A 24,050-nucleotide genomic window follows, 5' to 3' on the forward strand; every position below is an offset into this window, starting at 1 on the left:
ATGCTGGTTTCCCAATTGACTTGTTGAACTCATGTTCCCGGTCCTATCAATCTTTTTCACAGCCCTGCATCTTCTGTCAAACCAACAGAGAGAACACTCCGGGGAGAGCCATTTATTAAGTGCGTGGTTTCATTTGAAATTACCCATCACATAAAACAGATTAAGGAAACACATGGTTTTATTCTTGTTAATATGTAACATCCAGCCAAGAACCAAGCAGGGCATGAGATTCCTCCCCTTTAACTCCAGTTTACCATTATGTGATGTCAAACACATTGCTGGACCTTTCTTTTCTTCGATTTGAACATGAGTTATCTCTCACAGAATCATCTCTTTGAACACTTGGTGCCCAGCTAATGGTGCTGTTTTGAAATGTTGTAGAACCAATAAGATGTGGAGTCTTGAAAGAGCAATTGAAACACCAGGGATTCAGGGAGGGGTGAGACCTGACAATCTATAGCATTATTCTTCTTCCTGTATTTTTTTTTCTTTCTGATAATGGACAGAATTGTGGTCAGTCCCACCCATCTCCAACCCCTGCTGCCATTCCTGTCTTCCCTGCTAGGATAAACTGTAAGCCTTCACAATCGCCTCTTCTCAAAAATACTTACGTTAGAAATTTTGTCACATTGAGAAAAATTTGCTAACAGAGCCGGTAAGACAGTAGCAAACAGTAAGTTTTCATTAGCTGCTGGCAATTACATCTGGCTCTCAAAGGGAATCTGTAACCACTGGAAAACTAAGAAACATTGTCCTTGGGTACAATCAGAAGTATGCTTTAAAGAAAATAGATCCCAAGCTCTATTCTAGCTAAACTATTCTCTAGTTTTGGTCAGGGATAGACTCCATCAGAAACCAGAAAACCCTCCTCAAAAAGGTCTGAAAATGTGGGAGTATGATAGGTGCTGTTTTTCCATAGAAGACAAACTCTCTTCTTGGTCCCAGGTCAGCCCACCTGGGAGATGCTTCCACTGTTGTATTCCTGACTCAATACCACCCAAACCTGAGATTAACCCGGGGTGGGGTATGGGGCAGTTTATGCCTCAGCTCATAGGCTGTGAACTTTTTCTCTCCCCTTCCTTTTACAGGTAGCACCAACAACAAAAGTTCCAAAGCAACGAGATTCTGCATCTTTTAATGAAAGATAAAACAACAATATAAACATACACAAATTTACAGAGAAGAGGTCAACTTTGATACATCTGGAGTAAAAGGTGTTTTCTCATTTAAATATGGTATAAAAATAAATGCAAGAAACAGGAACAGACAATGTCCGGAGAACAGATGAAAATGGGTGCTTGCTTCAGACTGTGGATACAAGGGTGATATGACACATAAATGATGTGCCAATTTATTATTTAATAAGTGTGAAGCCATGTGTGTACTTAGTGATCTATACTTTTTTTTTCTTTTACAATTCTTCCAGTTTGTGACTGACTGAATTTTCAGTGAACTGTGCATCTAGCAGAAGCTTCAAGAAAAGGAGAGGAAGGGGGGGAAAATAAGTTTTCGTTCACTTGAACTCGTTAAAAAGAAAAGGACACAGATCCAGCTTAGCACAAGGAGAGAGGGAAGCAGACGACACATGAAGATGAAGGCAATGAGATGACAGCGTCCCTTGGCAAGTGCGATGCCTTTATGTGCACACAGAAAAGAACAATTCCGGTCCTTCGTTCATGCAACATCTTGGTCTAACGTCCTTGGCTCCAGGTAACAGCGATGGGCTACAAGGTATGGGTGATGGCTCCGTTCAGCACTCATGTGACAAAGACGGTCCTTTTAGTAAGACTGAACAAGGCTTGTTAACCTCTTGGATGTGAGAGTTTTTCCCTGAGGAAAAAAAATATCAGATGCAGAAAGAAAATAATTCACGGTCACTGACAAGGAGTACCATCGTAGAATCCAGCTACTACAGCAGAATTACATCTGTGAGGGTCAAACTGGACCCTTATCTTTTGGTGTGTGGTCCTGGGAATCAAACCCTAGACCTCACACATGTTAATACACACGAGTTCTTGCACTAGGCTCTGCCATCCAGGCCCCAAACTGAACCCCTTAAGTTAACCTGGATTCAAACATAATGATGACCCCCTCCTCCCTCCCTCCCACTCCTGGCATGAATACATCAAACAAATGACTCTCCCTCCCCAAACATCCCTCTCCTCCCAGCCCCCCTTCCCACTGCAAACAGACTGATGGGGTCACAGCACACATTAGCAAATCATAAACATGTCAATAAACGTTCCACGGAGGCTGAGCTATGAGCCAACACCCAGGTTCCCAACCAGAAACATACATCCTGACAGGAGTCTGAGCCAGGTGTTCTGTGGGGCAACAATGTGAATGCATTCTGTCGAGTTGGAGCTACATTTGCAAATATCGAAATGTGTCAGGGTGCAATTGGACTGTATAACATGCACTTTTGAGTGTATGGTTGGTAGGAACTCAAACTTGAATCTATCCCTCCCATGTAGACTTAATGGAGAAAAAGAAGCCAACTGTGAGTCTTGAGATAAAAGTTTCTTCATTCCACTTTCAAACTGTTAACATCGTTCTGTCATCCACAACTTGGTTTCTTCTAAAACAGGAAAATTACATATAGACATTCCATGTATTTTAATTCCACATACTTCACTAATGTACTATTAGAGTGAGTACGTGGAATTTTTTTCCTTAATTCCTTTCTTTTTTTGAAATCTCATCCACCAACTTGTTTCTATTAATTGCTAGTATTCTATGGTGATATGGAAGTTAACTTTTTTATGAGAACACAGTTTATTGTAAATTGCTTTATTTCTCTCTTTATTTCTTAGATTCTAAAATAAAAGCAAGTGGCCTGATTATTTATTTTTATATAAATAATTATTTATATAATTAAAATAATAATTTATTTATTTTTCCTTTGGAAGGGATGATTGTTTTGAGATGATAGTATTTGGGGAATCATGTGTGTTACAGCTCTATCCTTGACTTGCTCTCTAATGTGGCCAAGTTTGATCAAGGTGAGAGATTACTTAGGCCCCTTGTCTCAGGCTGCTGCTGGAGTGAGAACCCATACTTGAGTGCTTAGGAACAGGTGGGATTCCTTTCCATGCGGCTGACAGCCTAAACATAGGGTTTTTGGAAAGGCCTTACTTCTGGTCTACAAAAGACAGAGAATATTCTCTGGTCCTCACATGGGAGAAGAGCTGAAGAATTTCCTTGGGGCCTCTTTCATAAAGACCCTAACTCTAATTCATCAAATGTCTTCCCTTAGGATCTAAGCATGTCCCCAAGTCTGACCTGCTACTCCTATCTCTTTGGGATTACAGAATTTAACATGTGAGTTTTTTTTTTTTTTTCTTGGCTGGGTATCACAAAAATTCAGACCAAAGCTGCCATATTTTACACAAAGAATGAACGACATGTTTAAGAATTGATTAATGATTCTATAACAACTATTAAAAATTAGCAAGCCCTTAATTCATTTTGATAAGCTTTCCTTATACTTTGTTTGGTCTTTGTTTGACAAGATGGCAGTCTTGAAAAGAAAGATCTTTTCTCTTGGTTGGAAAAGGGCTCCCATCTTAGCCCTTTCAGCAGCTGGCAGCAGAAGCTTCCCAAGTTTAAGGAAACCATCTCACTCCAGGCTGTGCTTAGCTCAGCACTCTCTGCCTACACATGGTAACTTTACAGAACACATCCAAGTGGGAATCTGGCCCTCCATGTAAGGACTCAAGAAGGGACTGCCGTTTGTGAACCAGGAAACGGATCGTCACCAGCTATCACTGACATCTTGATCTCGGAGTCCAGCCTCTAGTATGGTAAGCAATGTTTGTATTGCATTAGCCACTTGGCTTAGGGTATCTTGTTATAGCAGCCTGAATGGACAAAGAACATCAAGTCCAACCCTGGACCTGCTTCCTTGTCCATAAAAGGAGGCAACAGCAGCATCTGCTCTACAATCTCGCTTGAAACACTGATGCAGGCAAAGTTTTTTTTTTTGTTTTTTTTTTTTTTTAATTTAGGACATCTTACAGAGTCACTTTATTTTGGCTATGAACTTATTGTTGTAACTGCTGCTAATACCATGTTTTAAGGACCAACATCTAATCTCTTAGGAAGCCCAGATCCAAAAAATCACTATTCTGACTCTGCAAAGGACAGAAAAATCAGTAAGAAACCAAAAACTGTAGATTATACTTTTTCTCCATGCAAAACATAGACAGTGATGTATTTAGCTTATGTTAGGATTAAGAAGCCCTTTTTGATGCTTAAAGATGATACTCTTTCCTGTACTTACTATTGGAGTCTTATGTTAGTGAAATAGCATATGTGTGTGGGTATTATTTATTCTGAGATGAAATAATTTATCTTGAAAAGGGGTTTACACTTTCTAATGTTATTGGTGAGGGAGAAGAAGAATAGAAGGCTAGACTAGTATAGAATTATTTTTCTTAAAACTATAGATTAACATGATTTGGTTTAAAATTCCAGAAAAAAGAATAAGCTAGCTGCATTGGGATGCCATTTTAAACTCAGACACAATTGAATTTTATCTAGACAGAAATCCTTGTCACTTTTTCTTTATACATTTAATTTTAAAGGGAACATGGTTCTCTTTCTGTAGTTTTATCTGTTTTTAAGTCCCTGCAAATCATGAAGACTGCTAGCATCTGCTGTATTATAGACATCAATAAGTCAGAGCTTGTAAAAGTTCAACCCGACTATATCTGTCCTAGGGAATAACTTAAAAACTTTCTTCCATAGGAGGCCACAGGGAAACAGTGTCACAGTCAACCTGAGGATTTGAGATACTAAGGAAACAGTGATCTGAAATGAGAAACTGTGTGCATATGGCCTTGGATAGTATGGCCTTATCAACTTTGCAATTAGTGTTGCTTTTGTGTATTGCAACAATTAAAAGGGATCCTGGATGCAACTAACAGTGAAAAGATTTTAACAGACTGAAGTGACAGCAAGCAACTAGCCTGTCTGGTGGCTCACTGAGATTTAAAGATCTAGAGCCTGTGTGCCACTTGTCTTGCTTCTTTATGGAAAAGAAAATACACAAGTCTTGACTTTAGTGCTCATGCTGGTGGGAGTCCACTCTCTCCTGCTCAGCCTATTAGAAAGAACTGAAGGTCCAACAACACTGTCCCTTCCCTGGAGCACGTTCATTTTTTAAATTGCATGTGAGCCATTTCCAACAGCCATTTCCAGGCAGTGCTTCAGAAGCCAGCGGAATCAGTCCCTGACTATTATCTTTGGGTAAGTAAATTGCAGGACTAAAAAGACATTCATAGCTAAATCACAAACTCTCAGCCCTAGCAGTTAAAAGAACTAAAGAAAATCTTGCCAATAGTATTCACCTCCAAGATTGCTTCTTACAATAATTTGATAATTCCATATGAAGAAAAACCAACTTAGCATCTGGACTACATGAATGTCAAATGACATATGTCAACCCTCCTGTCAGGCTCAGGGAGAGAAACTATAGCAGAAACGAATCTATGGGAAAGACAACCATAGACAGACAAAACCTGAAACTCAAAATATTGCAAGCCTTTGTAATATGCAGTTGATGAAGAGTATCTTAGAGAAAAAATGAGTATGTGATCAGTTCTAGAACAAATCAAGCCTGAAACAGAGGTGAAAACATCACCTTAACAAGAGTCACTATAGAGTTTCACCCTCATCAGGCCATGCCCTTCCTATCCTACAGTTGTCCAAGCATGTTCACTGTAATCCAGAACCCCTGAACAACAACTTATAAAGCACTTATCTAGGTTCTGAACCCTGGGCACACACATGCCTTAGCACTCTACTACAAAGATGTAGCCCCAGCACTCTTATTTGTTTTTTTTTATTTTGAGATACAGTCTCACCAAGTTGCCCAGACTGGCCTTGAACTCCTTCCTGAGCCTAGGAAGACCTTGACTTTGTGACTTGCTGCCTCAGTTTCCAAGTTGCTATGATTACAGACCTGTGTCCCTGAGCCCAGTTGGTGTGACTTTTATGGCTTTCCCAACTGAACTATTTACTCATAGGTATAAATTTTAACTCATTCAAAAACGTTATTCTTGATCTTAAAGCAGAGAGATGAGACAGAAGTGTGAAGTCTGTGAGAGTGGACAGGAAGGCCAGGCCCTTAGCCATAGCATGGAGTTGGAAACAATGGGACACAGGAACTGCTGTCCACTTTGCTCTTCTGCAGACCTAGCAAGCACAAGAAGCTACATTTGCCTGAGCAGTTGACTCTGTAAGTTTTATGGTTGTCACAGAGGTAAACTGCCCAGCAAGTAGACTGAAGAGAGATAAGTGGGTGGAGTTGCACAAGATGACCTCTGACCTTAGCATTAAGAGTACAAGACTATCTCCATTTTCACCTTCCTATTTAACTCAGCCTCACAATTCTTGCTATTTCATGACAGTTTCTATTTGCTGGTGTCCTGGAAATACTTGTGTCACTTCTACATGTTTCTGGAGACTTACAAGCATATTACAAAACAATGCCCTGGTGATAATATTACCTGCCCACTGCTTTCTATGACCTGCCAAATGTCTAGTCTCTAGGCATAAAATCAGCAGAACTGGCCATGTGAGCAAACTCATATAAGAAGATGAGCTACAGATAGAATCTCTTTAACTCTCATATTGAAAAATGTTCTGGTCTCACTCTGCCTAGATTTCAAAATCGTTCATCATATGGCTTCTCTGTCCCTCTAGTCTGCTTACTGTTGCTCCATACATGGTTCCACAGCTGGCGTGACACCAGCTGCTCTCTCAGTCAAGACCCCCTCTCTGCACAAAATGTGCCCCTTACTCAGCCTTCAGGGGTAAGCTTTCTGTCCACACCTCTGCCCCCTGAATTTTGTCATTCTTTTCTCTCAGTTTTTCCTGCCCATGAATCTGCATTCCTGTACTTATATGCCTCTGAATACCATTTGATAAGTCACCCACCCTGTTGATAGCTGTTAAAAATCATCAGGCTTATAGAAGTCCCCAAAAATTTCTTTCATGAGCTGAACCCCCTCACTGGAAATACTATTTCAAGAATAAATGTTTACAAGTGAAGGTAGAAAGATTTCCATGTCCTGGAATTAAGTTACTTTTATTTTGAGGTAGGAGAGGCTTGATAGGTGATGGTGAGGGGCAAGGGCTGAATGATGGAGGAACACTGATCTTATCCTGTGTGTGAACCACTCCACTAACAGAATCTGAGCTTTCCAACTCAGAAGATGGTTAAGAAGAAACTGAATCAAGACTGCATGTCCCCACTTTACTAAAAACCAATTCTTCTAAGTAAATTTGCAAATAAATTCATATTAAAGCATGTTAGATAATTCTAGTAAAACTATGAATGACTAAAATTTCCTATAATTCGATAAAGGAGGTTGCAAAAAGTCTTTTTCCTATAAAAGGAAAGAAGGAAGAGGATTCTTTCAAATATTGACTCTTTTAGGAAGATATAGATCTGAATAATTAAAGAAACACCTGTGCCTAGATCTCTCTATGGGTTAAGAAAGATCATAAGCCAAATAATTCCATTTTCTTACTTAAAACTATAAAGAATGCAATAGACATCATTAGATAAAGATACAGATGGATCAAAATAAAAAACAATGTAAATTAAATGATAATTATGAATAAACTATAAACCTTTCTCTTTTATTAACTATAAACCTTTCAACACTTTCATTCAAAACTACATTTTAATGCTTTTTAAAAAACCAAATAAATTGTACTGTAGATACTGACTTATGTGAGGCTGATCCATTTAAATGATTGTATTTTCATCAATTGCCATGTTACATGTGTTTCTGATAAATAACTATTTTTCTAGATATATGTGACAAAAATCTATTTAGGTAGATGCAACTATACTTAGGGAAAAAATTAAATATAATAACAGATCAGAAAATATCACAAAGGATAATACTCAATAGAGGAAATTACTGCTTATAAAATGCTATAATCCATAAAATGTAAACATGCACACATATAGTATGCGTGTATGCATGTTTATATGTAGTACACATGTAAAATATATTAATCAAATGTGATATTAAAAACATGAAAGCTACTGTTCTAAATCTGATTTTTACTAAGTGTATAGGATTGCAGTAGATAGGCTCTAATGGATTAAGAAAGTCTCAATGCTCTGGACATTCAGAGTATGTCCTATATTTAGAAATTATATGATTTAATGAATGCTTTTGTGTGTGTCAGAACATCTGGATTTTCTAAGGACAAAGTTACTTTAAATTGACTTATTGATTTAAAGTACAAGAATTTGGAAGCTTTTAGAATATTTTATCAGGTTCATTCCTGAAAAGGATAACAGTTTATGCTTGTAGGAACAGTGTATGAAATTGTCTAGAGTTTAATCTCTTTTCCTTTTTCCTTCCTTTCTTCCTTCTTTGCTTCCTTCCTTTTTCTCTTTTTTCCATCCCTTCCTCTGCCCCTTGTTCTTCTTCTTCCTCCCTCCTATACTTTTCTAATCCATGGCCTGAGGCATGCTGTCTGAGCACTCTACATGCATGGCCTTCATTTATTGTATTTAGAGGCAGGATTTCACTAACTGGTCTAGACTGGCCTTGAAATTATAATCTTCTTGCCTTATCCAACTGCATAGCTGGGTTTACCAATGTATATACATACATATCCAGCCTCTATTTCACATCCATTTTCTAGCACTAGATATCATTTAGAAAGAAAAGCAGCCCCTTTGCAGCAATATGCTATGTTTTTCTGGGTCATACTTGACTATAACAGCAGGCTCTTGGTTTTTTCATGTATGTATTGACTTCTTGCATTTATCATTAAAGCTGTCCAAGTCCTTTGCTAATTCTTCCAATGGCAGATTACTCTTATGGCTATTATTTACCAAGAACTTCCTGTATACCAACTACATTAGCTGTGTATCTGTCTGGACGTGCGTATTGACAGTTGTTAGAAAGGGTTTACCCGATTTGAGGACAGGAGCTTGCTTTAAACAAAGGCTCTTGGGCTAAGTACGGCGTGGAGCAGCCTTTCATGGCATCTCTGTGGATGAGACAGAGAAAGATGCAGTTCATAACTAGACAAACAACCACCTCCAAGGTGTGCTGTTCACTAGAGTGGCAGCTTCTGCCATCTTCCCAGTACTTTAGGGCATTCTCATTCTTAGTCTGAATGAATCATTAATAGAATGCTGAAGGAAGGCATGCATGATGCAACCATGAACATCACCTTCAAAAGACTAACCAATATATACTCCAGACATGGGGAGCAAGAACAGAGATGAACTATGAAATTTAACAACAGGGTAGAATGTTGTGGGAAGAAAGTAAAAAATTCAAATTTACATTAAAATGAATACACAACAAACAAAGTCTTGAAACAAAAGACAGGAGTAGAAAACATAACTACAGCTTGTATGGAAAAAAAAGCAGTGTTTTAAAGTGTTTTAGTTAAAGCATCAAATATGCTACTTTGTCATGGTTGGGGATTGGGATCTGGATGTGAATGCAGGCTCCAGTTAGAATGTATTCAGGAGACAAATCAGGGAGGTGGCATCTATCTCCTACAGGGTCACAGATCAAGTGTTGTGCTTGGCTATGATCTAGGAGAGCTTTTTATGGACTGGAGCAAACATACATGAGCAGTGAAGGTGGTGACAAAATACTAAACAAGTAGAAAGCAGGAAAGAACCCTATCTTGGTGCAAGAGACACTCAGGTTTAATTTGATGACAGCTTTTAAGGTATCTTCACCTTATCAGGTCTTTAAAAGCTCAGTTTTCACAGAAATGTGATTTTAATATCTATATTTCATACTTCATCTATATGTTAATAAATTATATAAATGTAAGGAATCCATAATAGTAATAAAAAGAAACACAACCAACTTGATGCTCTACATTTCCAATGGAGAGTGGTGGAATTGAGAACACATAAGAGAGCAGCTTATCAGCTGTGACGTTGTCTTTGTGCTTGGTACCAATCGGTGGAGAGAATGGGCAGTGCTGTCTTGTACAAGGCAGAGGCTCATGAAACATGGTTTTCATGCCAGGAACATGATTATCACAAGTATCAGTTAAAAGAGGTTTGGAACCCAGTAGAACACAAATGAACCAGATTTTGGGAAGAAGCACTGTCCATCAAGCCTTGCTATAAAAAGCCTTGCAGGGACTCTGATGTAGCTCAAGTGAGTAGTGTTATTTGGTCAAGAGGAGCTCGAGTGTGAACACTCCTAAGGAGATAGCCCTTATGCTATACTGTCCGGAGATGCTTGCAACCATGGCAGAAGAGAAAGGGACACACAGAGAATGATTGCAATTCAGTTTATGGAAAATGGGCTCACAGAATCTGCATTTTTCTAGGCTATAAGTAACTTGGGGATGTGAAAAGTTGGATCCAACTTAGAAAGGTAATACATGAGAAATTTTGATCAATGGAAAGAAGAAGTAGAGGTGATTCTTAGAAACTTCAGAAGAGTAGATGCTCCTGGAAACAAGGATGAATTTGATGCCTCTGCCACCTAAACCTACCATGTTCCAAGGACCTCAGAGGCCAGCACAAACAGTGAGTTTGTGGAAGAAGACTCTAGGGATTGGCCCTGGTTGAAGAAATTGTACTAAATTCCTTTGCAGCTCTGAGATGCCCATAATGCCGTCTTTTTCTGTACTTTCTCTAAATACCTCTTAGATTTATAATTTAAAAGTAGAAAAGAGGAAGATTTCCTAATGAATTTTGTTTTATTTCTAGTATTAGTAATATATTGTTAGACAGTAACATGTATATTTTAAGTGAACACTCTTATTAGAGTAGTAGTAGTAGTAGAGCAATGCCTATGGTAAAATTTTGTGTGTGTGTGTGTGTGTGTGTGTGTGTGGTGTTGTTCATGAACTATATCAAATTATAAGAAGGTCTTCCAAGCCAAAGTCATCTGTATGATTTGGAGAAAGAAAACAAACAACAGCTGAACTTTGCTTCTCTTCTTCTAGATTAAACTTTAAAGATTCAGTAGTTGTCACAGTCTGCTGTATTGTTGGCCTCACACTGGTTGCAATCACAAGAATAATGAATGACTGTGGGGCTGTCTAATATTTGTTCATGTCTCTCTTAGTCTCTGAACAAGAGACTAAGCAACAAGAATACAGACAAGGCAAACAAGAATACAGCAGCAGGGAGACTGTAATGCTGTATGCACTCAGTAGAACTTGCCCAATGCAGGCTTGCTGTGTGGTCTGCTAGGGCTATGGAAGCCATGGTGAGATGTCTACAGATACACGCAGAATACTTCTAATTCCAAAAAGGCCTGCAGCGGCTACAAGGAGGCTCTTGTTTTACTATTTTAAATGGTCTCTATCCAGGAACAAGCACAGATTATAAAAAGTAAAAAAATTACCCCTGCAGTGCTCCATCAGCATCAAAGGGACTTTCATGTTTTTCTGAAAAATGTTTTACAGGGCAGTGTCAGGGAACATATATGACCCCATATGTGGTTTTAGAATAGATGAAAGAAAGTGAGAAATAGATGGCTTGGTCAAGAGATAGAACTGTCAAGTACAGGGTCTCACAAGGAGATGTAATTGAAATCTGACTCTATTGCTAATGGCAATTAAATCTGATGTCTCATTGAACCCTATCTTTATCTACTTAAGTCCCATTCACACTTTCCCCAGCAACAAGGGGAAAACACTTAAAAGAGACTATGCACACCATTGTCCTTAGAACACTGATACAACTTTTTAAAATTCTTGCTGCATGACATTTAGAGGTAATTTAGACTTAATGAGGTAATTTAGACTGAGGCTGAGTTAACTATCTACAAAGAATGCTGCCAGGTGCTGTGATGTTAAGACTGTTGCGTGCAAGCAATCCTAGGTCTTTTTTTTTTTTTTCCTTCAGTGACAGTTTAATCCATGGATATGAGGTGATCTGAGACCCAAGCATACTGGTGTCATAATGGAAGCTCAACAATCTTCAAATAAAAACAGTGACAAAGAAAAATTATGTTGGCTGCTTTATCACAATTGTGAATCCTACCTCAGGCAGTTCAAAGTTTAATCTCACTTTCCAGTAAATGTGGCCTTAATACATTGCAGTAAATTTGTTGGTATTCCAAATCTTGTTCCTCTTATGCCACTTTTACATAAGCAGCCATGTTTCAGTCTTGAGCAACTAATGTGTGTCTTAGACCAGTAGCCACTGCTCCTGTCGTAGGACCATCCTCTCTGCAGCATCTCTGAGGTTCCCCACTGCAACCATCTGCAGCTCAAGAGGTGTGTGTGGGCAAATCCAAAACACAGTCTGGTTCCTTGATTGTCTTCTATACTCTGCTGCTCTCACTGGAAACATCCTTACTTGTCCTGGCCAGAGTCTGTTGAGTCCTCACGCCTTTGTCTAATTTTGATCTTGTGGGTCTCTACTTGGGCTTTAATCCTTCCTTTCTCTGTTTCCTTTGAGCTACCAGAAAAGACACCGTGACTCACACTGAGGAAGCTGTTGGGAGTCTTGTTCTACTCACTGGACAGTCAGCTTCCATAGGAAGAGAGAATCAATTTAGATGTGCGTGGTAGCTGCATCCCAAGATAGTAATTTGAGTCACCTCTGTCTTCTTACAATTATGAATATGCTTAAAGCATATTTTATGTCTTATTACCTATGGATTCCCAATCAGAAAAAATACAGTATCTACCCAGTGTAGGGACTCAATAACTACGATTTATTTATCAGAGGAAAGAACCCAGCGGTGGCTGAATGCAGGCTACCACTGAGCTGTAGATTTATCTTAGAAACCTCTCTGATGATCTTCCCTGATGTCTCCCAGCCAGCAGCACAAAATCAGGGCTTTACACTCAGTAGAACAGAACTTAGGAAATTCCGGTTCACATTCTGTGTCGGGCACATGTGGCAACAACATGAACATAGCTCAGTCCTCAAACCTGCCCTCCCTGGGAGCCTCTGGGGTTGCAGTGGGTACTCAGTAGCAACATACCATTCACTGCTTGTACAACTCGAGTGACAATTTCAGAACTAATGGTGCTGTCAGGGGAGAATAAAGTTACCCTGTCCACACTAAATTAGGCTACATGGTCCAAAAACATTTCACCCATGGATTTATACCATGCTGCAGGGAAACTGGAATTATCTTCTCAGGCAAGTTATTGCCACAACCAGTTTCACTAAAACAAGATGGATAGCTGTATCTGCCAACAAAATGATGAAAGAGAGAAGCTTAAGATCCATAAAGGAAGAGAGAGGAGACGTAGATTCATTCTTGATCAACTTTGCTTTCCTTTTGCTGGAGAGGCCCAATGGCCAGCTCATAAGTGTTCTTCACCAAAGGTGTCATAGCAATTTCTAACAGTTTTTCCATGTTATGTACCTGTTATCCTGAGCAAATAAAGCCATAGCCCTTTAGTAGAAACAAAGGGCCACAAAACCTTCCTAGTGGTAAAAATTCACAGGGGCACAGACATGAAATGCAAAGCTCTTCTCTCTCTGTTTCTAATCTGCTTCTAAGCTGCCATGGGTGTTTGCCTCATTAGGATGGATGTTCATGTAAATCAAGGATTTGACAGGTTTCCTGGAGACTTTCTTGCTAGAATTATACTCTATAAGAGAACCTTTGAATGCTCTCTGTTTTCTCCCTGTTTCACTGTAGTAGAAAATGATACCATAACAGAGGACACCAAGGATAAGTAAGCTAATCTATAATTTAAGAAGTGTTTCTGTGGTGCTGAGTGTGGAGCTCAGAACCTCACATATGCCAAGCAAAACCCTGATTACCAAGCTATATCTCCAAGGTATTCTATTTTAAAAAGCATGCGGGGTAGCACATAACCCAGAGACTCAATACATGTTGGTAAATGTTCGAGAGACTAGTATAATGGTTCATACAGCAGCAGTATGAGAGTGACAGAGATGAGGATGCTAGATTCCCAAGTCAGCTTTCCTGTCTGTTATTTATAATGGAAAGACTATTTCTTTCTTGGCACTTCAGAGAACTTCCCACAGCTCAGCTGCTCTATGGTGATGAGAAGCTCAAACAGCCAAGTCTCAACCAGGAGTGCTCCATCCTAAATAGAAGGCAGTCAGGGATGGGCAGGAACGGGAAGTGTACACACAGAGTTCACAACACTACTCAGGACCTCACTCTCCAGCATAACAGAACCGTGTTCCCCAAATGTTTACACTCGGGGAAGATTATACAAAATAATTTTTACACTTAATAAGAGCAAGTTAAAAGTCATTTGTTCAAAGGCTGGTGCCTTAGAAAACAAGGCAAGGCCAGCAGAAAGCGCCTGTATAGTTACCAGCAACTGGGGAACCAGTTGGCAGGGGTGGTCTTCTGTCATTAAACTATAGCACAAGTGGCTTTGGGAAACAGGTAAACATGAAGTCTATTCCTACCACCCAGAATATAACTGATGTTCGATCTTGTGTTAGGAAAAATATGAGACTGAGACATGAGATTGAGCAAGTGAGAAAGAATGTTTCCTTATACAGCTATATTACAATTAAATAATAAGTTAAAATTTAAATGGCTATATTAAGAGAAGAAAATCCACATTTAACTTGAAGGATATTTATCATATTTTGATCTTTAATAGGAAAAACAAATAAGGAAAGAACTGATTGAGGGTAGTAAGGTTTATAGATGGAGAAGCTGAGGTCGTCTAGCAGTTAAAAAGATTTCTAAAACACATAAGGCAAGACACAGAATGAGATTTTGTGCTGAAGTGAATAAGCACGACAACGTCCAAGGCTGAAGAACATTTTACCACTAACACAGATTCTGCATAAAGCTAGATAGAGAAGTTCATTCACAACTGAGTGTAGTGGTGAACCCCTGAGGTCCTGTCACTCAGGAGGTAAAGGCAGGAGAGTATAGAGTTCAGGACAAACCTGACCTATGGAGGGAAATCCTCTTTCAAAACCTAACAAAGAAAACAAATGTACTCACTTTACTAAAAAGAATATTCAAGAATAACTAAGTTTTAAGTCTTTGTCATTGTTTAATGCTTTATACTTATATTTTATCCTGTCACATTTAGACTACTGAGCTATACTGTTAATGCAGAGCCCAGTCAATCTAGCCCCCTGTGAAAGCTGTCTCATAAAGTGGAAACTGGGCTGGTATAGCATTAGCCAGTATGTGTGAGGCTCAGGGTTGGTTCCCTAACATCACAACCCCAAATAAAAATCCATCACTGCTCCTAACAATGCATTAGAGTCTCCAGAAGGCAATGACAAAGCTTGGTGCTTCAATTTATAATAAGTAGGCCAGAGCAGAGGGCACAGTGTGACTCAGAAGACCTTTGCAGCTTTTCTACTGATTCTTTAAAAGACTCTAAAGATGACCACCTTCATTGGAATGAATGTTTGTTCATTGGAATGGAACAAAACTATTTCCAAAAGGAGGTTTGCTTTGTGAGTTCCTGGGAACTCATCACTAGCATTCCATTGTAGTCGTTTCTAACTCCCTACTTTTCTAACTCAAAGCCAAGTTGATCCAATTTCATCTTCACACAAGCAACAGGGAGATGAGTCATGGGTACTTGACTTATGAACCTTGACAGATGGCCTTGCTGATCAACCCTCATGTACGCTTTTCACCTTATGTCCTCTCTGTTCTTCTCAGAGGCTTCTGTTGTAAACAGGCATTAATGGCAGCTTAACAGATGAAGAAACGGTGATGGTCAGGGAAGGTAACAACTTTACACTCAGTAAAACACAGGAGAGGAGAGTAAAGCCAACTTAGTATGAATGACACTGGAGGGCAGGCATGGACACACCGACCTTTGAGAGATGAAGGCGAAGGGATTTCTCTAATGGTAAGAAAACTACAGAAACAAAGAGCATGCCACAAGAAATTAGGTTCTTTATTTCCTTTCCCTTGAGACAACAATCCATTGTGAAGGCAATGTGTAAATGCGAGTGATACTCCTTCACCTATTAGGGGAATTAGTGGAAAGAACAGAGTGGTCTATTAAGAACAATAGGTTTAAAGTAAGCAAATTCTGCTTCCAAACTTAGCTCCAAGGCTCAGCAATGAGTGAGTGATATCAGGAAGAGGCCTTACGGGGAAAGTAAGATAACATCTCTCCAGAGGTACCCTGGGATTATTGAGCATATAGACAAAACCATATGAGGGGAAAGAGATACCCTTGGAATGCTGAAGCTACAATGCAAGACTAGCTGCTGCTGTAAGGGTGTTCCTCTAGTGTGCTGGTGGGGCTCAAAGGTAGCTCAGACAATAGTGATGCTCCCTTAGTTTTAGGAAAATGCTGGCTACAAAAACATTGATTCTGGGCTGAGAAAAAAAACAGAGTGATACTGTTCTTATCATACAGGTTGTAAATGTGCCATAAGGAAACACTAAACTAAATGAAGATAAATGCCCTAAGATCAGCATTGACCAATACTGGACCTGAGTTGGAAAGAAGGCTGCGACAGGGTGGCAGACAGAAATTAAGGTTTTGGTCACAGCTAGCTATAATTTTGGGAAAATTATATTCCTTGAAGATGCACTTCCCCATTATTTTTTTTCACCTATAAGATAGGTGAATAAATATGCACAATAACTCCCACTTTGCAGGGTTAGATAAGTTTATAGAACATAATGTGCCCAGTGCAAAACCTGTTGCATGGCAGGTATTCAATAATGGGCACTGTCATCTCGTTTCCCACAAGTTCACAGTGAGCTCTGTTGATGTGTGACTTCTCTGCTCCATTTCTGCCTTTGATACTATCCACCATGTAGCCCCCTGCACCTAGGAACTCATTTAAATGCGTATGCAAAACTCTACCTTTCTCCTACTGTCTTTATCTTAAAAATCACATCTCTTATCCTTTTATTTGTATTGAAAATTGTTTCATCAATCCTATAATGGTCTCTTGTAAAACTTATTATGTCAACACTTATGATTTTCAGTGTAGCTGCTGAACCTGAGCTCGCTCTGTACATTCGGGGAGCTTTTCATATTTCCTTAATGATTTCTTCACAGTAACCCCAAAACAGAATCTTCAATAGAAATTCCATATTTTATTTTCTCCAATGGAAGGTGATTAATACTATCTGAGGGATATTTAAAAGTAATTAGTATGGTTTGAGTGTATGTGTGTGTATGATGTGTGTGTGTGTGTGAGAGAGAGAGAGACAGAGACAGAGAGAGACACACACAGAGAGAGAGAGAGACAGAGAGAAAGAGAGTTTAACTTTTGTCTTCAGCCTTTCTGGCCCCCCTCTCCTTCCATTTTATAGAGGGTTTGGCACTTCTTGACTACTGAAGTCTTATAACAGTTAATGTTATTCCTTCACAGAGTCCTCTAACTACACAGAATCCCATCTCTTTCCTAGCACCAAGAAGAAGGAATTCATCTTTCTCCTTTCATACTGACATCTTGTTTAACCAGTAGGCACCTTTGAGCCAAACTCTTTCCTTCCACAGATTCCTGGGATGAAGTACTGTGTTTGCATCTTAGCTAGTAACTGTACGATTTTTTGGTTGAAGAGGGAGCAAATGGATCAAGGCCAGCTTCCCTTTGTTCTTTATTGATTTTTTTTAAGGTGCTCTGTGTGGACCATGTAATACTATTTCAGCAGAGTAGAAGTGGGTCAGCTATGGATTGGAGCTGGAGAGAAAATGTTTTACGTCTCCCTTCTGCCTACTCCAAGTCACATTACTATTTTAAATTTGAACGGAAATTTCCACTGTGACTTTAAAAAAACAATATGATTTCCACACTATAGTAGAGAAGGATTAATTTGAAATAGTTCTTTAGCAGTACACAGAGTACCGTATGATATATTGTGGCTTCTTTTCCTAATAAAAATCTTAGAGAGATATTTTGACATTGTCTTTCTCCATTGTGACTTATGCGATATTTTAAGAAGTTAACTCTACATTCAAGGACAGAGATCCCAACAGAACTAGCCAAAAGTTTGTGAAATTTAGTGTGATTAAATTATCGGAATCTTTTATTCTCTACCCTTTTAATTGATGCAATCACATTGACCGTTCAAAGTCTACATAGCTGTTTAAAGTCTTTCACATACTCTGTGCAGCCCACAGCAGCTGTAAAGTGGACTGGTATTTCCCACTGCGTGGTGAACCTTTGAAGGAAACTGAAAACAAACATTAAGTTTGTTGACCTCAGGTTGCTTATATCTCAGCACACATAACTCCACTTAAGTTGACCATCACAACAAAAGCCACAGCACACCCACATACACACACAAAGAGCAGCATGGAGCTAACCACACGACTCCACAGATGATGCAGACAAACTTGAGTAGAAACCAAGATTCTTCTACCTCTTTTCATAACAGGTTAGTGCTGGCCCTCAGTGTTGGTGTACAGTTTTTATGGCATGGGAAAATAGGGAGGTTTCTGCCCTATAAAAATAAATGTGTTGAAGTCTTTAGTTTGAGCTTACACAAGGTCAGAAAGTTCCAAAGGTACTGGCACAGTACAAAAAGAAAATCAAAAATAAATAAAATAAAAAATAACAAGAGAACCCAACAAACAAATATATATCACCAAAACACATGGCGAGAGGCTACAAACATTCTGGAAGGAAAGTTACTGGTTTCTTAGATTAATGTGACAATTTCCAACACCTTTGAAGAAAATAGAGAATAAAAGCCAGTGGGTCCTTTTAAAGGTAGGGAGCTGAGCTCCTACCATAATCACTTGGCTTTGAAATGCTCATTTGTTCATTTTCTCCTTTCAAAGGCTGAAAGCACAGAACTTTCATTGTCTTAATCTTTTCAACATAACGAAGAGTTGAGGTAAGAGCAAAAATTGCATGCAGCTATTGTTAATAAGGAAAAGGATACATGGAACACAGACACAAAGAGGAACGTATTCCTTCATTGTCTACACCATGTTATGCACTTCTTTCCAAACCTTAGTTCAGCTCATGCGGTTGTTCCTGCATGGCAGCTGTATTTCTACTCTCTAAAGGGTTGGGGAGAAAGATAAGTAGGCAGCAAGATTATGGGTTTCAATAGAGACAATACGTTTGGTGTCAAAGAATACAGGGTGGGCAATGGGACTAAAATGGGGAAATTTTCATTGAAGATAACAACTTGTAATTCCTCAAAAAAGTAAAACTTACCACATTCTGTGCAAATTTCTCAAGAGATGTTCTGCGATCCATTGAGTTTCCAGACTTAAACGTATGGGAGAAGTGAAGGGAGGAGGGTGAAGGGAAACAAAGGGAATTAAAAAAAAAAGGCAAGAAAAATGGAACAGAAAAAGACAGGATGGTAAGCACACATAGGAAACCCAGGCCCACATGGCAAAGGGATTTCCACTGAATCCAAGTTGTTTGTCTATGAGTGATTTTTTTCATTAAAAAAAAAAAAAGCCCATACACTTGAGCAAACAAAACGGTGTAATTTAAAGCAAAATCAAGTTAAGCAGAAATGTGGTAGATGTGACAAGCTTTTATGCTGGCACTTGCAAAGCCTAAACAGCTGCAAATCTAGAAGGGCTTCTTTAGACTTGATTCCTATTATTTTCAGAAGGCTGGATTTCTGTTGATATAATTGATTTGATAATGAATTATATCAGGTAATGAATTGGCTACAGGATAGATCTTGCTCAAAGGATGGAAATCTCACTTGATCTCTTATGAAATCTCACTTGATCTCTTATGAAATCCTGTAGCTTTGATGAGTGAGCACTTGACATTTGGCTGTCACAGTGAGCAATAGTGCCACTTAGAACTATTTTGATTTATAAAGGCAATGGTCTATGAAAAAAATAATCATCACTCTAATGATGATAGAACTGTAGCTTAATCTCAGAAACTTAAGAATATATGTTGTGTTAACATTAAAAAACAATGAATGATGTTGATTTTTCTCTACAGATTTTCTATTTACTGTTACACTGGTCATATAAGAGATTTATGGACAGTGAGACTGATTATAAGATTAATTCATTAGTGAAGTCTACTGCAACTCTTCCCAAATGTGCTCACCTACCATCTTTGTTTGAAATATGTCATCAAGATACTAAGTAAATTGGATATAAGTCAAATGAAAATATTTATTTGCCAATATGATTACACCTCATTGGTAATCCTTGAAAAAAGTAATTTTATGTTTTGCTATAAACATAAATGCTAGGTTTGTAAGTAAACAAAATCGGCTTCAAGTATTAGCACCCTATTCTTTTATACTAGAGTTTTTCATTTCCTTTTACTAAAAATGCTCAGGATTAACATTAAACATGAGAACAGCATCTAATAGCCTTTGTAAAACATGAACAACTGGAAAAACAAATGAAAAATAATACACAGAGCAAAACGTAAACAGAAATAAAGCCAACTTAAATGGCCCCTGGAGAAGGATGGGTTTGGGAAAAGGTCTCAGAGAATGCATACTTACCATTTGACTGAAACCCTGGCCCAGCAGACGTATTTAGTCTGGTTAATTACAACTAGGAACTGAGGTCAACAGAGGTCACAAACAACCAGTACCTTTCTCTTTGCCTGTAGAAGTTCCTGGTAGGCACTAGATCTTATAAAGCGGGGGTATGAGTCACTCTTCATCAGCTTGTAAATATGCTCCTGAAAAGAGACAATGTGTGAGGGGCTCCTCTACCAGATTAATGGAGGAATGAAACCCTACAATGAGAACGCTCAGGTGGCTGGAGAACAAATGCGGAAGTAGCTTAATATAGCAGCCGTGATTCTGGTAAGAGCATCTATGTGTACAGGACATTTTGGATCTTTCAGTCCATTATTTCTTTCCCAGAGCAATGTTTACATTGGGCTAGGAGCTACTGAGGAGGAAGTAAAACAAAAAACATATGTGGTTATTTTCAAAATGGAATTTCATCAAGGGGACATTTGAAATAACTTCAAATCAATGTGACAGTTTATGTGAAACATTTGAGACTAGAAATAAGTCTGCTTTCTTGAAAAATGACTCCAAGCCCAAAGTGTAACATTGGCTCTACATCTTCTGGGAGAATTGCTCTTGGGAACAATTCTATGATAATTCATCTTCCATGCCTACTTTGACTCAGGTCTCATGCATGAAATTAGTTGTTGGGTTAGTGTAAGTGGCAAACCTCCAACCCCTCTCCCTTTTATTTTTCTTGTATGTGTCATGTTTGTCATCTGTTCCTAAAATGTCCGTAGATTTTTTTTTCTCCCTCTTCCTTACCCTTTGGGCTGAGAGCATGCCTCATGCCTTCCAGATACTCAATCTACAGATGAGCTACACCCTACCCTCTCTTGTCTGATGGATGCTGATGGACAAAGAAGTCAAGCCAAGAGAAGAACACATTCATTTAACTCAAACGCAATCTAACTCTGGCAGTTTCTGCTCTGGCAGTTTAGGTAAACTTACATATTCCTCTGTCTTCCAAGTCTAATGAAACATCAGTTAGTTGTACGATGTGAGAGTAACCTGAATGGCCCATCTGATTTCTCACACACAAACACTAAATTTATATTTTAAAAAATTCCTAGGGTCTTAAAAGATGACTTACTTTGAAATGTCTTTGTTTTCTCCTCAGTCAGTGAAACTTATTTTATGTCCTGTTACATGAATTTTAAACACTTCAGAGTACGGTTGGCCTTGTGGCGGCTCTGAGAGCTTAGATCATGTACTGACCTGAGCATCTTCAAATGTGTATCGTCCTGGTTCCTTCACATTCTGTGTGGTCTTGTCATAACTCTTAGAATCCAAGTTAATGGCACTGGGGGCCCCAGGAGCCAGAAATTCTTGCCATATTTCCTGCACTCTCGAGGGGACCTCTCGGATAGGTCTTCTCTTCAGGTCCTCCACTGCCAACCAGAACCTGTAAAACACCACAGCACCTGAGTGCTCTGACGTTGCCCCTGGACATTCTTGCTATGTTCACTCACTGCATTAGCAAGCTCACTTTCTCTTGAGATTCCAATATGAGGCCCTCACTAGGTTTCTTTTTCCTCAATAGTCATATTCAAAGACATACAAGTTCTTTTTCAATTGTTTTATTGTTTACTATTTAAATATAGTGTTTCATGTACTCCAGGCTGGTCTTGAACTTCTTATGTTGCTAGAGATGACCTTGAACTCTTGATTTTCATGCTTCTTCCTCCCCAGGATTCAAAAATCCTTTCGTAGAAAAGATTGAAAATCACTGGTATTCACTGGCTTTTATTAAAACCAGATGTGCTAGCACCCTGATCCTGTCTAGTCTCAATTTCACTGAAGCAACACAGGAAGGGCTTTCTGCAAGCAGAGCATTAACAAAGAAAACCACCCACACTGAGACAGCTGCAATGAATGCTAGGAGGAACACTGGGGTTTCTGTTGGTAGTGTACATGAGACAGTCTGAGAATGCTGAACCAAGAAGCGTCCTGATGCAGTGGTATACAGATGGAAAAATGGGGTCCAGGGGAAGTGCTTCTACCTGTGCTGACATCAGAAATTAAATGGACCTGGAAATCAGGAAGGGTAAAGAAGGCAGTCGTTGAGGTGCTAATGTGAGCACATACAGGCATATGTATGCAGTTACTATTTGTGATCACTATAACCCCCCAGTAATGTCATGTACTCCCCACTTTAGAGAACAGGGAATTAAAGATTAGATGGTTTATTGAAGGTTGGCTCTGTAGGTCTGGAGGAGGTGGCATTCTCACAACCCCTCCTTCCCACTGGTTCCCTAGCAACAGCATCACCTTCTGTATTCTCATCACTATCATTGGCACAACTGGCTTACCTTAGTAAAATGGAGGGGGTATTAGTTTTAATCTCACTCTTCTCTTAATAGCAGCTGGATTCTAAGAGTGCCCTGACATCCCTGCATCTCTATTTCCTCATCAGTATAATGGCATTAAAAAGCCCATATCCAAGCCCATAACCTAGTTCCATAGAGAACTAGTGACTAGTTCAGTGATGTAGGTTACATAAATAACATCTCAAAGTGCCTGACACAACTTTATGTGCTTAATGATAAAATTCATGCATTACCATATTGATTTCACAAAAAGTTGGCAACAGAAGACAGAGGGTGTGTTTGAAGAGCAAGTAGAGGTGGATAACCAGTATCTCTTCACTTCTCCCATCGTGATGAGTAAAGGGAGGAACATGGCCCCTCAACAGTAGATCCTCTAGAGCTCAGACTCTAGAGACTCCTGCTGCTTGGATAAAGATGTCCTGAGACCTATTGAACTGCAACTTACAGTCTTGCTTGCTGTCTGAATCATGGTGTCTTTGTTGTGGGACACAGATATTTATGTGGAAGCCAGGGTATGGTCAGGACTTGGGGAAAGATGGAAAGATGAGCAGTAGATTTATACTGGTTCATAGGAAACATGCATGCCACTTCATGCACTGTGACCTTGCACAAAATGCCAACCTAATTCACACATGTCCTGATTATCTATGAAATAAAGTACAGATATTTACATTGTATATTTTTATTACTAGATTCATATCTGTCAGAAATAATGAAAGCCAAATACTATAGTATACTAAAAGAAGTATACATAAAACAGAGTATACATTGGGAATTCAAAATGCTTTCCACAGCTGTGTCTTTCTATCAATTATCTACAGTTAATAAAGAACATGATGGGCATATAACAGACAACTCTCGGAATACATATACATATGTATATACATATGTAAGACATGTTTAATATTTATGTGTGCATGTTTCTGTATATGCTATCCACCTTATTTTTATATTTTTTATTATCAGTGTGTATATGTGTATGTGTGGTGTAGGTGTGTGTGTGGTGTGTTTGTGTGGTTTTTATGTGTGTGTGTATGAGGTGTGTATACGATGTGTGTATGGTGTATATGTGTGTGGTGTGTTTGTGTGTAAGTGTGGTATTGTGTCTGTGTGGTTTATGGGTGTGTGTAAGTGTAGTGTTGTGTCTGTGTGGTGTATGTGTGTGTGTATGTGTGGTGTGTTGTATCTGTGTGTATTTTGTGTTTATGTGCAAGTATGTGTATCATGTGTTAATATGAATGTGTTATGGCCATTGGTCCTTTTCTTTGTGGGTCTCAGGGATTAAACTGCCAGGCTTACAAAAGAATCATTTTTACTTTTTTTTTTT

General features: G+C 39.0%; 1 protein-coding gene across 4 annotated transcripts in view; it reads right to left on the reverse strand.

The window, feature by feature from the left end:
• Positions 1–1,102: 1,102 nt before the first annotated feature.
• Rgs7 (regulator of G protein signaling 7) overlaps positions 1,103–24,050 on the reverse strand; it is a 395,350-nt gene continuing 372,402 nt past the window's right edge. Inside the window, exons 15-19 of one of the 4 annotated variants that reach the window (XM_029479845.1) lie at positions 21,612–21,798; positions 20,468–20,557; positions 19,097–19,150; positions 8,950–9,027; positions 1,103–1,830 (exon numbers count right to left, since the gene is read on the reverse strand). In XM_029479845.1, coding sequence (XP_029335705.1) covers positions 8,974–9,027; positions 19,097–19,150; positions 20,468–20,557; positions 21,612–21,798 — 385 coding nt within the window. In that variant the 3' untranslated portion in view covers positions 1,103–1,830; positions 8,950–8,973. Of the gene's footprint in view, positions 1,831–8,949; positions 9,028–18,290; positions 18,372–19,096; positions 19,151–20,467; positions 20,558–21,611; positions 21,799–24,050 lie in introns of all 4 variants that reach the window. The other 3 variants (XM_021156734.2, XM_021156741.1, XM_021156749.1) reach the window with 3 other exon arrangements.

Source organism: Mus caroli, chromosome 1, assembly GCF_900094665.2.
Source record: "Mus caroli chromosome 1, CAROLI_EIJ_v1.1, whole genome shotgun sequence".
Taxonomy (NCBI): domain Eukaryota; kingdom Metazoa; phylum Chordata; class Mammalia; order Rodentia; family Muridae; genus Mus; species Mus caroli.